General features: G+C 46.1%; 1 protein-coding gene across 1 annotated transcript in view; it reads left to right on the forward strand.

The window, feature by feature from the left end:
• Nucleotides 1-11,369, forward strand: part of atp2b2 (ATPase plasma membrane Ca2+ transporting 2) — a gene marked incomplete at both ends in the record, with an annotated part of 76,422 nt that extends 65,053 nt beyond the window's left edge. Inside the window, 8 exons of the mRNA XM_083668550.1 lie at nucleotides 366-453; nucleotides 687-793; nucleotides 2,853-3,044; nucleotides 3,389-3,602; nucleotides 4,166-4,377; nucleotides 4,931-5,038; nucleotides 5,359-5,541; nucleotides 11,055-11,369. Coding sequence (XP_083524676.1) covers nucleotides 366-453; nucleotides 687-793; nucleotides 2,853-3,044; nucleotides 3,389-3,602; nucleotides 4,166-4,377; nucleotides 4,931-5,038; nucleotides 5,359-5,541; nucleotides 11,055-11,369 — 1,419 coding nt within the window. The remainder of the gene's footprint in view (nucleotides 1-365; nucleotides 454-686; nucleotides 794-2,852; nucleotides 3,045-3,388; nucleotides 3,603-4,165; nucleotides 4,378-4,930; nucleotides 5,039-5,358; nucleotides 5,542-11,054) is intronic.
• Nucleotides 11,370-17,500: the final 6,131 nt, after the last annotated feature.

The raw sequence follows: 17,500 nt of genomic DNA on the forward strand, positions 1-17,500 counted from the left end.
ACTGTCTGATGATGTCATAGAGAGGTACTGTCTGATGATGTCATAGAGAGGTACTGTCTGATGATGTCATAGAGAGGTACTGTCTGATGATGACATACTGAGGTACTGTCTGATGATGTCATAATGAGGTACTGTCTGATGATGTCATAGAGAGGTACTGTCTGATGATGTCATAATGAGGTAGTGTCTGATGATGACATACTGAGGTAGTGTCTGATGATGACATACTGAGGTACTGTCTGATGTCATACTGAGGTACTGTTTGATGTCATACAGAGGATGATGTCATGCACATGTTCAAATTGCGATATCGATATACAATACATTATCTATCCCTAAATGACGTGTTCTGTCCCTGTGTGCAGATTGAGCAGGAACGCATTGACAAGGTGTGGCCTAAACTGAGGGTCCTGGCCAGATCCTCTCCTACCGACAAACACACCCTGGTCAAAGGTGAGGGAGTGTCCATGTGGCTGCACTCTGCATGACCTTTCAGAACAAGTACCAGACGGTACCAGACATGGGTCTTGAACCAGGTCTGTCTTGAACAAGAGATGTTATGTCAGTGAGACTAACCTGGATGAATAAAGGTTCAAGCTTCTGTCTGCATGTCTAACCAGCCAGGAGAGGTCTGAGCTGAACTAGGACTGACACGCACGCCTGTGTTGTGTGTTTGCGTCCCTCAGGTATCATAGACAGCTGCCTGTTTGAACACAGGCAGGTGGTGGCTGTGACTGGAGATGGGACCAACGATGGACCGGCCCTGAAGAAGGCTGACGTGGGCTTCGCTATGGTAGGAACGGATCTACAGGACATACAGTACAGACTGGGTCTATATACAGTACAGACTGGGTCTATTTACAGTACAGTACAGGCTGGGTCTATATACAGTATAGACTGGGTCTATTTACAGTACAGACTGGGTCTATATACAGTACAGACTGGGTCTATTTACAGTACAGACTGGGTCTGTATACAGTACAGACTGGGTCTATTTACAGTACAGTACAGGCTGGGTCTATATACAGTATAGACTGGGTCTATATACAGTACAGAACAGGTTGGGTCTATATACAGTGCAGTACAGTACAGGCTGGGTCTATATACAGTACAGTACAGAACAGACTGGGTCTACATACAGTACAGTACAGAACAGACTGGGTCTACATACAGTACAGAACAGACTGGGTCTACATACAGTACAGAACAGACTGGGTCTACATACAGTACAGTACAGTACAGAACAGAGTGAGTCTACATACAGTACAGTACAGTACAGAACAGACTGGGTCTACATACAGTACAGAACAGACTGGGTCTACATACAGTACAGTACAGTACAGAACAGACTGGGTCTACATACAGTACAGTACAGGCTATGAGAGGAGCTGGTCCACATACAGTACAGTACAGGCTTTCCTCCCAAGACACCAATCTGAGCCTGAGATATCTCTCTGACGTGGGCGTGGTCTGCAGCTCGGCCCAGGGCTCCTCTCCTTAAGGCTGATTTATACTGTACCTTCCGCTTCCACATGTCCGCATCGATCCGCGCCCAAGACACAACCCAATAGCAGACGTCTGTGGACCAATGCGGACGGTCTCTCCTCAGCTTTGCTCTGAGGTTCCACATGATTGAAATGTGTTTAATCAGCACAAATTTGTTTAATCAAAGAAGATCATTTGTCGATTAAACACATTTCAATCATGTGGAACCGATTTACACACATTTTTTCTTTCACGTAAATCCGAAGGCCTTTTTTTTCAGTATAGGATTTGGAAAAGAAAAGCTAGCCACAATATTATTTTGTGATGCTATTGTCAGTAACCTTGGTGTCTCTACGCTCCATCGCTCTCAGAGTCCTTCCTCCCCAGCCCACCATCCTCACACCTCCACACCTCACCTCTGCTACACACACAAACCTCCACTCTCCTTCAGCTGTGAACCACAGAGATTTACCTCTGGATAGGATGGACCAGGAGCGCCCCCTTGTGTAAAAACATGGTACACACAATCTGGTGTAGAGAGAGAGCGGCAATTATTGTACCCCTCTATTCAGGCCATAACAGTGCTCATGTGATAGTTCTCATTACAGTTATCAAATAATGAAAGATCAAATGAATGTGCCTTAATGTTAATTAAAATGACCCACCTTGACAAATATCTGCATGTCAGTAATAAGTCTTGAGTTCTTTCATTTTCACTCTGAGCACTGAGGTTTCTTTCATGCTCTATTTTTACTTGTTTTTGCATCAAACGCCTGTGTAAAAATAGCTGTTTTGTGTTCTTGACTTCAAACGTGCGAGCATGGCCTGCAGCCTCTCTCTGGTGCAGTTTTACAGTGATAAAGCCGGGCACGTCTCCGGGGAGAACAGTCCCCCAGGCGAGACTTTGATGAAAAGAACATGAACAAGTTAACAGACCACGGCTCACAAGGAGGAACACACACGTACATGCATATATATACACACACACACACGCACACGCACACACACGCACACGCACACGCACACACGCACACGCACACACACACGCACGCACACTAGGGCCAACACGCATGACCAGACACACACACACACACACACACACACACACACACACACTAGAGCCAAAACACATGACCACACACACACACACACACACACACACACATGAATGCATGCACATGAGCAAACACACACAAGCAAACACGCTCACACAGACACACACGCATAAATGATGATGCTTTATTTTGTAGCCAATCAAAGTATTGTTGCTAGGTAAACTCCAGATAGAACACTTGGAACACTCTAGGTGGGGAGTGTTCCGGAATGTTTTGGCAGTTGGTGAGTTAATGAATGTCGTCCTCTTCCAGGGCATCGCCGGGACAGACGTGGCCAAGGAGGCGTCTGACATCATCCTGACGGATGACAACTTCTCCAGCATCGTCAAGGCGGTGATGTGGGGGCGCAACGTCTACGACAGCATCTCCAAGTTCCTGCAGTTCCAGCTCACCGTCAACGTGGTGGCCGTCATCGTGGCCTTCACTGGAGCCTGCATCACTCAGGTGAGTGTGTGTGTGTGTGTGGGGTGGCGGGGGGTGTGTGTGTGTGTGGGTGTGTGTGTGTGTGGGGTGTGTGTGTGTGTGTGTGTGTGTGTGTGTGTGTGTGTGTGTATGAGCACTGTCACATGGGGGATAGTGTGTGTGTGTGTGTGTGTGTGTGTGTGTGTGTGTGTGTGTGTGTGTGTGTGTGTGTGTATGAGCACTGTCACATGGGGGATAGTGTGTGTGCGTGCGTGTGTGCGTGCGTGTGTGTGTGTGTGTGTGAAAATACATCACTCGTTATATACTGGTCAGTATTATATTTGACCATTTACTTATACTAGTGCCCCCCTCTCTGCCCCCCCCAGGACTCCCCCCTGAAGGCTGTCCAGATGCTGTGGGTGAACCTGATCATGGACACCTTCGCCTCCCTGGCCCTGGCCACCGAGCCGCCCACTGAGGCCCTGCTGATGAGGAAACCCTACGGCCGGAACAAGCCTCTCATCTCCAGCACCATGACCAAGAACATCCTGGGCCACGGCGTCTACCAGCTGGTCATCATCTTCACCCTGCTCTTCGCTGGTACGTCCACTAGTCTACACACTGCACACTACACACTACATACTACATACTACATACTACATACTACACACTATATACTACACACTATATACTACATACTACACACTACATACTACACACTATATACTACACACTACATACTACATACTACATACTACACACTACACACTACACACTACATACTACACACTATATACTACATACTACACACTACATACTACACACTATATACTACACACTACACACTACATACTACATACTACACACTACACACTACACACTATATACTACATACTACATACTACATACTACACACTACATACTACATACTACACACTATATACTACATACTACATACTACATGTAGTACTCTTCGTGGGTACGTAGTCTCACATAGGAAGGCGGAGGTGTGACTCTGGCTCAAAGTTAAAAAACAGCATGTTTGTATTGAGTTACAATCTTGACATTCGGGCCACCATACAGTAGGCTCTGAATGACAGTCCAAGGCAGGGACTTAACCCTAACCCTAACCCTAACCCAACGAGCCTCTGTGGTCCTCCCAGGCGAGGTGATCTTCAACATCGACAGCGGCAGGAACGCCCCCCTCCACGCGCCCCCATCCGAACACTACACCATCATCTTCAACACCTTCGTCCTGATGCAGCTCTTCAACGAGATCAACGCCAGGAAGATCCACGGGGAGAGGAACGTCTTCGACGGCATCTTCCGGAACCCCATCTTCTGTTCCATCGTGTTCGGAACCTTCGCCATCCAGGTAGGACGGAACCTTTAGAACCTTTAGAACCTTTGGAACCTTTGGAACCTTTGGAACCTTTAGAACCTTTAGAACCTTTAGAACCTTTAGCTGACGTCAGTAAGGGGAGTTGGTTATGTCATAACACACTCAGTTGAATTAGTTGGTTTTTTTAAATGTTAATTTACGAGCTTTAATTTACTTGTACATGCAACTGGTATGTGGTTAGAATGATCTAATCTGTGCTCATCTGTAATCTAATCTAATCTAATCTGTGACTGACAGACAGGAGAACAGATGATCATTCAATCAGCTGTAATGGTCGTTTATAATTCCCCCTGTCTTGTCTCTGGATTGTGTGCAGTTTGGGGGGAACAGGGGAGGCTGGTGGAGGCAGAATGTGGAATGGTATCAAACATGTGGTATCAAACATGTGCGTTACAATGAGCCCGTCCTCTGATTTCTACCTCCACCAGCCTCCCCTGGGGGGGAACAATAGACAGTGATTTATATTTGTGACCAGGCAGTGGTTGAGAAGGAGATGTTGATTTCCTCTACCTCCCTCTCTCTCTAGGTTGTGATTGTGCAGTTTGGAGGGAAGCCATTCAGCTGTCAACCTCTTAACCTGGAGAAGTGGATGTGGTGCACATTCCTGGGACTGGGAGAACTGGTCTGGGGTCAGGTAACTACACCTCCATATGACTGTATGTTACCTGTAGAGAGCTGGGAGAACTGGTCTGGGGTCAGGTAATCTATCCCTTATATTCTCCTGCAGAGTCGAACAATATGGCTCTAATCTGTGATCCTGTGCCCTCTGCATGTGCCCAGTGTTGGGAGGAAATGAATGAACGATAATCCTAATAACATTCATGCCAAAAACCCAGATTAAGCCGATACTCCGGATTTAAAAAATAACGTTCTTTCTCTCTCTCTCTCTCTCTCCCTCTCTCTCTCTCTCTCCCTCTCTCCCTCTCTCTCTCTCTCTGTTCTCCCGTCTCCTAGGTGATCGCCACCATCCCCAACAGCAAGCTGCGTTTCCTGCGGGGGGCGGGTCAGCTGACCAAGAAGGATGAGAGCCAGGAGGAGGACACCAACGAGGACAACGAGGAGATCGACCATGCCGAGAGGGAGCTACGCCGCGGTCAGATCCTCTGGTTCCGCGGGCTCAACCGCATCCAGACCCAGGTGAGGATAAGGCTGGGGGGGGGGGGGAGAGGAGGGGGGAGGAGGGAGGAGGGGGGGGGGGGTGGAGGGACGGAGGGGAGGGGAGGGGAGGGGAGGGGGGAGGAGGGAGGGGAGGAGGGGCGGGGGAGAGACCCACAACACTGTGATAATGGAAGACTGATTACACTGTGACTATGCTGGAGATGGCAGCCATTTTACTCTGTGTGTTTACTGTACTGTACTATACTTACTGTATCCTCTGGTGTGTCACTGTTAGACTGTTGGTCTGAGAGACAGAACATGAAAGTCCTCGTCAATATCTTTCCCCCTAAAATAATCTTTCCAACATTTTACCGTCTGCTTGTACTCTTTTCAGACTACATTCTGACCATGTGCATGTGTCTCAAGATGTCATGTCGTTTCAAACGTTTTGTAACAATTATTCATATAATCACTTCAGAAACCATTCAGAACAGCATGATAGGTTCTGATTGCATGTGATGTGATGTATAAAAAGCCTTCCTGGGCTTTAGACGGGTCACACTGAGATTCAGACCGGTTCAGATCCATGAAGAAGTCTACAGTACCGGTCTGGTCTGGCCTGGGCTGTGACGTCTGTTCTGTGGCGGGAGAGAGATCGACACTGAAGCCCTGGCAGTTTGTCGTCACAATGGCAGACACTGGTCTGCTCTGGGCCCTGACGGCTGTCACCCAAACCGCACATCCCTTTAAGATCTTTCTGATGAAAGCCATATCACTGAAACTGTACTGTTGTCACTGTGATAGACAGGTTCCCCCCCTACATGGTCCCATCAATGTGTCCCATTTTGTCTGTCTGTCTCTTTCTCTGTCTCTCTCTCTCTCTCTCTCTGTCTCTCTCTCTCTGTCTGTCTGTCTCCCTGATGTCCCTGATGTCTCTCTGTCTGTCTCTCTGTCTGTCTGTCTGTCTGTCTGTCTCTCTCTCTGTCTGTGCGTCTGTCTGTGTCTGTCTCTGTCTGTCTGTGTGTCTGTCCGTCTGTCTCTCTGTGTGTCTGTCTGTCTCTCCGAGCCCCAGGTCATGTCCTGTCGTCTGTCCTCTCCTCCGTTGCAGATCGACGTGGTGAACACGTTCAAGAGCGGAACGTCCTTTCAGGGGGCCCTGAGACGCCAGTCCTCGACCACCAGCCAGAATCAGGATGTAACCAATGTTTCTAGCCCCAGTCACGTGTCACTGTCCAATGCCCTTTCCTCTCCTACCAGCGCCGCTGCTCCAGCCCCCACTGGCCGTGAGTCAGACCTACGCTCTGCCTGTCTGCTCTTCAGCGATGCCACCCTGCCGTGTAGACACACACACACACACACACACACACACACACACACACACACACACACAGACACACACACACACACTGTATACACACATACACACACACACACATACTGAATACACACATATACATACACACACACACACACACACACACACATACTGAATACACACATATAGACACACACACACACACACACACACACACATCCTGAATACACTCATATACATACACACACACACGCACACACACATACTGAATACACACACACACACACACACACACACACACACACACACACACACACACACACAGTGTAGTATACACACACATAGCTAAGTCATGGTGTACTACACTAAAACTCGTGGTCTTCCTGGTTATATTCCAGTGGTTTGTATATTCCCATATTGACCATTTATACCAACAGTTGATTTAACAGGTGATTAGATAGGACAGGATATCACTGTAGAGTCTCTGAAAGGACAGTTGTCATGGACACACAGTACGACTGGATACAAGTCTTCAGTTTAAAGTTTCAGCTTTATATGTCATTACATCATATGAGGCAGAGCAGCTCGACAACATCAATCAACACCAACAATACAGTGGAATTAAGAAAGTATCAAATGTAAACATAAATATTAATCATTAAAATTAATGACAGTAAATACCAGTAATAAAGTACAGTAAAAATATACAGAATATACAAAATAGATAATATACAAAATAGACAATATCCAATAGATATTCAACATAGTACAAAATTATACTGTAGATATTTCACATTCCCTCATCCTCTCCTCAGTCACTTTACAAGGCCAGGGGTGGCGTCTCTGAAGACACTTCTCTGCTTCCTTTCTTTTCATTTTCCTCTTTTTACACTTTCTTCGTCAGTTGACATAGTTCAGTTCATCTCTGTCCTGGGTGTGTTCTGCTCTCTCATTGTTGCGTGTCTGTTTGTGCTCCCCAGAGTGCTAGGAGCCCTGGACTAAGGGTCCTACCCACGCCGTGACATTTCAGGTTGTGAGTCCTTCCATTGTCTGATGATATGTGATGTGAGAAACTAATATCAACACACAACTCACCAGGCGGGGTAAACATTCAAGTATAAGCCACACCAAACAGCGGTAATCGATATATCACACTGTACGGTGTCATCCCTACTGCATCACACGGACCTGAAACGGTGTTGCTGTACTCTACATATGAGTACATCTATCTATCTCCCATGCCTACCGGTGGAGGCTGGCGGAGGTAGAAATCGGAGGACGGGCTCATTGTAATGCATGGTAATGGATTACATGGGTTTGATACCATTCCTTATTCCGTTCCGTGCGTTACAATGAGGCCGTCCTCCGATTCCTACCTCCGCCAGCCTCCCCCTGACGCACACACCCACACACACACCTGATAGTCTGTCTCCATGCTGAAGCTGAGGTCTGATTCTTTCAGGGGGAGAACGGAAGGTTTTCTCTCCCGTCCTGAGAAGCTGAGAAGACGTCAAGGCGCCTCTCCCTCCCCCATAGTCACAGTCACAGTCACAGTCACAGTCACAGTCATAGTCCTGTCTAAATGTCGTCTGTTTCGGTGTGAAGCATACAGCGCTGAACCCTGGGAAGGGAGGGGTGGAGGGAGGGAGGGAGGGAGGGAGGGAGGAAGGGGGGTGGAGGGGAGAGGGGAGGGGAGGGGGGGGACTGTTACCATAGCGACCCATCCCGTCTCGTGGCTTCTTCACGCTGACTGTTGGTCACATGGTCGACTCTGTGTCGTGCTGACTGTGCCCCCACCCCCCACCCCCCACCCCCCCCCCCCCCCAACACACCCCCATTGGGCGGCAAGCCCCCGCCCCCCATCGATGTGATTGGTCCTGGCATTCCCTCTCATCCTGTCATTCAGCCCAGTCTCACTTCCTTTGACTCTTGTTTTGTTTTTTTTGGTCTATTTTTGTAATGCCTGTTCCACAGTAGTCCTTCAGAGCTGACACGATACCAGAAGACAGCTCACAACGAGTATTCAGGCCCACTAGAATCCAGAAGACAACACATCGCTAGTATTCAGGCCCGCTAGAATCCAGAAGACACAGCTAGTATTCCGGCCCACTAGAAACCAGAAGACACAGCTAGTATTCAGACCCACTAGAAACCAGAAGACACAGCTAGTATTCCGGCCCACTAGAAACCAGAAGACACAGCTAGTATTCAGACCCACTAGAAACCAGAAGACACAGCTAGTATTCAGGCCCACTACAAACCAGAAGACACAGCTAGTATTCAGGTCCACTCGATCAAATGTCAGTTATTACAATATTGAATACAGTATAGGCAGTGGAGGCTGGTGGAGGCAGAAATCAGAGGACTGGCTCATTGTAATCCATTTCATGCATTACAATGAGCACGTCCTACAATTTCTACCTCCACCAGCCTCCACTGAGTATAGGACATTTGTATCAGTACCATAGATAACTGGTAGAACATCTATGAAGCAAAGAACCTTCTTAATATTGAATAAGACTACAGCAGCAGTTGAATAATGGCAACTGTTGTCCCTGATCTCCCAGCCTCCTTCTGACTAGCTTCGGTCTGTAGAAGAATCAAATCCAGCTCGACTCACATTTGCATTTATAATGGGATATGTTGAGGACAAAGGCATCAGGGCTGACATCCAACAAAATCCTCAGTTTAAACCAATTCTTATGAATTCCAAATACATAAACAAATACATATTTATTTATTTATAGCAATTTTTCACGGGTAATTCAATCCAGTGTAATGCTTGTATCTTGTGCTAAATGAAGGGTGTCACGTAGGGACATGGGGGCCTATACTTGAGTGTTTCCTCAGATGTGCATGGAGTTGAGCTTGCTCAGACAAACAGACCTTTTCGCCAACTCTCGTTCTGTTGTCCAGCGTGTGTGTGTTTGTGTGTGTGTGTGTGTGTGTGTGTGTGTGTGTGTGTGTGTGTGTGTGTGTGTGTGTGTGTGTGTGTGTGTGTGTGTGTGTGTTCATCACTGATGACGCTTTCCTCCATGGTCGTGTCCCAATGCATGTTGTCTGTCTTGTTGACTTGTTGCGTTTGGCTGTGTAAGCTTTTGGTCTGCCACCCGTGTGTTTTTGTTGTTGTTGTTGTTGTTGTTGTTGTGGTTGTGACACTGTGCCTGTTGAACCAGCATCAAACCTGTTTCCTCATTGTCCTCTGTGGACCATCCTACATCCTACATCCTAGATCCTACATCCTACATCCTACATCCTAGAATCCTACATCCTTCATCCTAGACCCTAGACCCTACATCCTAGACCCTACATCCTAAACCCTAGACCCTACATCCTAGACCCTAGACCCTACATCCTAGACCCTAGAACCTACATCCTAGATCCTAGACCATATATCCTACATCCTAGTCCCTAGATCCTAGACCTTACATCCTACATCCAAGTCCCCTACATCCTAGGCCCTACATCCTAGGCCCTATAACCTACATCCTAGATCATAGACCCTACATCCTACATCCTAGACCCTACATAATACATCCTAGACCCTACATCCTAGACCCTAGAACCTACAACCTAGCTCCTACCCCCCACCCTGTGCTCTGTGGCCCCTCATCATCCAGTCATCCAGTCATCCAGTCCCTGTGAATGTCATGTGTCCCTCCTGTCTCATCTCTCTCCCACCCACCCACCCAGATTGGATCTCTGCTCTAATCTCTTCCTTCTGCCGACTTACCAAAAGACCTCCTCCTCTTCAACTTGCATGCTCTATATCTTTTTTTTTTTCTTCGTGTGCATTCATTTATTAACGTTGCTTGTCTCTAGGTATACAGCCCATTGGATCCTGAGCGTATACTTACAACGAGCGTTGACGTTACCTTGTGTTGCTTTTATTAACAGTTGTGTTGACCTCCATGTCGTGGTGTTGTGATGCGTTCCCTACAGTGTTATAATGCACGCTAGTTTAGTGAATCGTGTTGTTACTGTACTTGTGATGTGAAAGCAGGCCTCAGACTGCGGTTCCTTCTCCTCCTCTCATCTCTCTCTCTCACTCTTTCTCTCTCTCTCTCTCTCTCTCTCCCTCTCTCTCTCTCTCACTCTTTCTCTCTCTCGCTCTCTCTCTCTCTCTATCTATCTCTCTTTCGCTTCTCTCTCTCTCTCTCTCTCTCTCTCTCTCCTTATCTCCTTACCCCGCTCTAACTCGATCGTCCATCTTGTCTCTCCCCTCCCCCTCACCCAGATCCGTGTCGTGAACGCATTCCGTAGCTCTCTCTACGAAGGGTTGGAAAAGCCCGAGTCCCGTCCCTCCATCCACAACTTCATGTCTCACCCAGAGTTTAGGATAGAAGACTCCACGCCCAACATCCCCCTCATAGACGACACCGACATGGAGGAAGACCGCGCCAGGAGGAGGAAGAGCTCCAGCCAGCCCTCGTCCCCCAACAAGAACAACAACGCCATCGACAGCGGCATCAACCTCACCACCGACACCAGTAAATCTGCAGCGTCCTCCAGCCCTGGAAGCCCCCTGCACAGCCTGGAGACCTCCCTCTAACACACCTCCCCCTGCACAGCCTGGAGACCTCCCTCTAACACACCTCTCCCTGCTTAGTCTGGAGACCTCCCTCTAACACACCTCTCCCTGCTTAGTCTGGAGACCTCCCTCTAACACACCTCTCCCTGCACAGCCTGGAGACCTCCCTCTAACACACCTCTCCCTGCTTAGTCTGGAGACCTCCCTCTAACACACCTCTCCCTGCTTAGTCTGGAGACCTCTCCCTCTGGCCTTGGGACCTCCTGCCCTAGTCTTCTGGCCTGGGGACCTCCCCATCTAAACCCAGTCTTCTGGCCTGCGGACCCCCCCCCCATCTATCCTCAGTGTTCTGGCCTGGGGACCTCCCTCTAACCCCAGTCTTCTAGCCTGGGGACCCCCCCCTCTATCCCCAGTTTTCTGGCCTGGGGACCCCCCTCTATCTCCAGTCTTCTAGCTTGGGAACCTCCCTCTATCTCTGTTTGAAGACCTCCCTCTAACACGGTGGTCTCCCCCACCTTCAGATCTCCCTCTAGTCTGTAGATCTCCACCTAGCCCCTCCCTCTCCACCTAGGCCCTCTCCCTCCCAATTGATATCCCCTAGCCCCTCCCTCTCCCTCTCCCTCTAGCCCCTCCCTCCCTCTAGCCCCTCCCTCTCTCTAGCCCCTCCCTCTCCCTTTTCCTCTAGCCCCTCCCTAGCCCCTCCCTCTTCCTCTAGCCCCTCCCTCCAGCCCCTCCCTCTCCCTCTAGCCCCTCCCTCTAGCCCCTCCCTCTCCCTTTTCCTCTAGCCCCTCCCTCTCCCCTAGCCCCTCCCTCTCCCTAGCCCCTCCCTCTAGCCCCTCCCTCTAGTCTCTCCTGCTCGCCTAGCCCCTCCCTCTCCCTCTAGCCCCTCCCTCTAGCCCCTCCTGCTTGCCTAGCCCCTCCCTCTAGTCCCTCCCACTATTCCCAGTCTGTCTCGCCTCGAGAACAATAAAACAATACAATCAAAAGCGCAACAAAGCCAACACACAAGACATGTATATACACGTGTGTGTGCGTGTGTGTGTGTGTGAGCGCTGCAGACTGAGTATCTGTTCCGAACCATGTCTATAGTATCGAGGAGGAGGAGGAGGAGGAGGAGGAAGACCTCTGTGGAGAGACCTGATGAACAGTCTACCATCGAAACTCCGAAACTCCCCTCTCCTGAGACAATAACAATGACTATATTGATAATAGTTTAAAATTAAATTAAATACATTATTATTGCTCTTGCATGAATGTACATTACCCAAGTTTTTATTTAAATTGTTTTATTTGAATTATTTGATTTGATTGGGTGGGATGTGCAGTGAACTGCTATTTTAAGACATCTCAGATTCACTGATCTGTGAGTTTCCTGTGTGGCATGTATTTCATTGTAAAGATTGATTTGATTAATAAATGAAAGTGTATCAAGGTTGTAGGGCTCAACTTGCACAGTAGATTTGCACCTGTTGGAAAAGAGGAACCCATAAATAATAGCATTTATTAAACATATTATATATAAATATATATATACAGAGTTTATCTTTGTTTGTTGGCATGTTGCCTTGTTTCTGCTTCAATGGCTCTAACTATTTTATCTTATTTATGTCCTAAAGAGAATGTAATTTGTTTACAAAACCCGTAGATTCTGGTTTATTTGTAGGGTTCTGAACCGTGCAGCGGGGTTATAGTTGGGACAGCTGTGAGCTGTTCTCCTGTTGGTGTTTATTACAAACTGTGTGCTGGACTTGCCTGCTATCTTGTCAAATATTGTAGATATTTTTAGAGGATAACAAAAAGAAACCAAAATATAATGGGATATATCATATAAATGTGGCATCTTAGTATTATACGATTGTTGGGATCAACTCTGAGAGGCTTCCTTTGTTTCCAAACAGAGATTCTTAATTAAGACGAAGGGTTTTATTTCTTTGATTACTCTTTCTCTCTCTCTCTCTTTTCTTTCTTTTTTTTTTTTCTTTTTTTTTTTTTTATTGTTCAAATGCTTGAAATGAATTTGAGGTCAGTCTCTGAACCGAGGGGGCCGTCCAGGACTTCACTAATGAACTGACTTCTATATAAAAACTGCTTGTTTAAAGGATATGTTTTGAAATTATGTGTGACCCATCAATGGCTGCGATGGATTTATATTAGAAATTGCAAACTAAGTTATATTTGGCTTATCTGTATGAAAATCTAAAATTGTGTTGAAATCTTGTGATATATTGTGTTGATTATTTTTTTATTTCTTCATTTCTTGTTTTTCCTTAAAAGAAATAATACACAGCCCAAAGCTGTCGGCATTTTCAACAACTAAAAAAAAAAAAAACAACAACAATGGAATGTTGCTTTGACTCTTTTTCTATCTAACAAACAAAAAAAAAATCTGATCCTTTCCTGCACTCTCCAGATATGAATGAAACTCTCTGTGGTGTAATTCTCGATGTGCTTCTGTGTGTTAAACCCAGCTCGTCCAACTGTCTATTCATATACTCTATCGTCTCTACAGTATCCTCTAGCTAACTATTTATTGTGCTTTGAAACACGAGAGGTCACCAGAGAAGGGGAAATACGTTTGGCACGCGTACCGTATACAGGCACCAGGATAACCATGGCCCTGAAATTGTATTACTGTTATTTCTATTATAACCAATTAGAGTCATTGAAAGGCAAGATGTAATATGCTCAATATGCAAGTTGAACCAATCCGATTTTTCTACTCTGAGTCCTCTATACTAACTTGACCTGTCGGTCTTTTTCCTGAGTCGTTCGTTAGCTGATCGTTCATACGCAGGAGAAGAGGTGCACAAGCTTTACCAGTCAGCTCAGGCCCGTGAAACAAGCGAAAGGACCATTTTAGAAATGTCTCTTTATTTAAACACAGAAACGGTCTGGACTTTTCAGTCTCTTAGAATCTTTTTCTTTAACGATTTTCCTTGGTGTTTTTTCTGTAACAAAACACTTTCAAAACTGACTTCAGCCAACATTCTCAACATCATTTGTACATTGAATCAAGCATTCAGCTTCAAAATGAGAAATAGCGATCGGTAGAGTGTTCTTTTGTAAATAGAGGACCGTCTTCATTGAAGGCAGGCCACCATCCAGGATCTGTGGACAGAGACTTTACTAACTCATCTTTGACAGTTCATATCACTGACCCAGGCCTTACCCAGGCCAAAACCAGGTTATACCCAGGTCAGTCAGTCAGTCAATCAATCAGTCAGTCAGTGAGTCAGTCAGTCAGTCAGTCAGTCAGGTCAGTCAGTCAGTCAATCAGCTAGTCAGTCAGTCAGTCAGTCAGTCAGTCAGTCAGCTATCAATACCACAGGTCAGACAGTATCTTCTGCTCAGTGATCAGAGTTGTTTTGGTGAATCACAGATGCGTCCAGACACACACATCTAAATAACAACAACAACAACAACAACAACAGTATTAAAACAATATTGAAATAAACTAATATTGATAATAATAAGAACAATAATAATGATACTCCTTGCAATATACCACCTGCTTCAATGTACTGTACCTAACAGCATGCATTTTTGTGGAACAAAGAAAAAGTGAAATGCCAACAGTGAATTTTGGCATTCTCGCCATTTATGGGTAAATGATAAGTGTTCATCCATCTTGTTTTTATGAATTTTTTTATCTATACAATAATTGTAAATAAAGAACTCAATGTCTTTGTTCATTTAATACTATGCAAAAAGTCATGCTCCCTGATTGTTCCCCACCCTCCTAGAGTGTGTTGCTGGAATGTTTGTGGTCTCAAAAGTCAGTAAAACTATGTGATGTAAATTATTTTCTAGCTTGACGAAATAGTTGATGAACTGTGACTCTTGCTGCTTGTCCTGTCCATTAACACAACCCCCAGACAGGAGCGCAAGTGAAAAAATAAATAAAACAAAAAATGAAAAAAGCACTAAATAAATTCCCAGAGCAGCATGATCCAGAGTGGTGTGTCCTGAGCCCTGTGCCGTCTGTGTGATGTTTTCGCAGCATTATTTTTGTTCTTATTTCAAACTTGATTTAATCTTTTTTTTTTTTTTTTTTAACCATGAAGTCCCATTGAGATCAGGAGACACCTCCTTTCTTCTGTGAGCGAGGCGTCAAGCAGCTCAACTCATTCAGTGCCGAGGGTGAATAAAGTCTCCCCCTCAACATTTTAGAGTGCCAAGGTTTATTTTATTCACTTTACTTTATTAGTTTATTATATTCACTTTATTGACTTTATTCACCAAAAATGCATAAATGAGCACGCTTCATTTTGTAGCCAATCAAAGTATTGTTGCTAGATTCCACATGAAACACTTGGCACTCTAGATGGTGAGTGTTCCGGAATGCTTTGGCGGTTGGTGAGTTAAAACCGACACTCAATCAGAGAGTAAACATTGCAAATACATCGCCTACATACAGTAGACATACAGTAGAATACAAACCCTGCATTGACCCAGGCTGGGGGGAGGGGGGCTGTGCATGTGTGTTAAACTGTTGTGTGACTGGCTGGGTTCAAATCCAGGGTGGTCTGGGCTGTGTTAGCCCGCTGAGCTGAAGTCAGGGGCTTTAGCTTGGGCAGCGAAGGTTATCAATTCCCAGGCAAGGCTCCTCATCAGGTAGTTCAACACATTACATTTCATGTTGTTTGTGCGTAGGTTTTTCAGCTGATGTCATGGGCAAAGGTCATTGGTCATTAATAATGATAAACACAGCTGCTGTCTCAATGGCTTGTAGTGTTGTTGTCCCCCGTATCAACCACCAGAGGGCGGTATTCCATCAGAGATTTGCAGAGCCACGTGAAGGAGATGGACGTACTCTTTACATGATTGTTCAAATCTCACAAAAAATACATGTCAACAACAGACCAACCTACTGTAAGACTACTCCTCTGCCTAAACATTTACATAGATATGGTTTAAACAGAGTACATTAGAGGTCGCATGTTGCTATTTACAGCAGTTCTCCATCTCTTGTGTGGCCCATCATGCACTTGGTGCTCCTCCTAATAGTCCTCATTTCAGCACTTAAAGCACTATATAGTCCACGTGTCTGATACCATTCCTCATTCTGTTCCATGCATTACAATGAGCCCGTCCTCCGATTTCTACCTCCGCCAGCCTCCCCTGACATAGTCTACAGGCTGTACACACAGGCCTACATCAATCAGCAGTAAATATTAACAAGAGGAAGTATAGTTTATTTAATGTCTTTATTTAGATTTAAAATCGTTACGTCTCGGTGCTTGATGGTGATGCAATACTAGCATTAAACAGACACGGTACTATTACTCTGTCACACATGCTTTACTCAACAGATCCTACAGTGCCACACACACGTTTCCCTCAGAGCCAAGCTTGTACAGCACCAGTCAAACATTTGGACACAAACTTGCCAAGAGTGCAAAGCTGTCATCAAAGCAAAAGGTGTCTACTTTGAAGAATCTAAAATATAAAACATATTCTGGTTTGTTTAACACTTTTTTGTTTACTACATAATGCCATATGTGTTCCTTCATAGTTTTGATGTCTTCAATATTAATCTACAATGTAGAAAATAATAATAAAAAATAAAGAAAAACCATTGAATGAGAAGGTGTGTCCAAACTTTTGACTGGTACTGTGTGTATACCTCTGATAATGTCACCGGTTCCCTGAGGCTGGTGGAGGTAGGATGGTGGAGGTAGGATGGTGGAGGTAGGATGGTGGAGGTAGGATGGGGCTCATTGTGATGCATGGATGGTATCAAACACGTCAGCACGTCTCAACATAATCCTCTGACAATAACCAGCTGCTCTGAAGCTTGTTTGTCACGGTATTGACAGATTAGAACGACACGGCTAATGAACCCAGTTGATTAAGAGAACTATCTCCCCTGTAAAGAGGCTTTGCTAGAGGACAGACAGACAGACAGACAGACAGACAGACAGACAGACAGACAGACAGACAGACAGACAGACAGACAGACAGGCAGACAGACAGACAGAAAGGCAGGCGGACGGTAGGGCGGGCAGGCAGGCAGACAGACATCAGGTAGACAGATAGACAGGCAGATAGACAGGCAGACAGACAGGCAGACAGGCAGGCAGACAGACAGGCAGGCAGACAGACAGACAGGCAGACAGACAGGCAGACAGACAGACAGGCAGGCAGACAGG

The sequence above is a fragment of the Argentina silus genome (genome assembly GCF_951799395.1).
Source record: "Argentina silus genome assembly, chromosome: 4".
In the NCBI taxonomy this organism is placed as follows: Eukaryota; Metazoa; Chordata; class Actinopteri; order Argentiniformes; family Argentinidae; genus Argentina; species Argentina silus.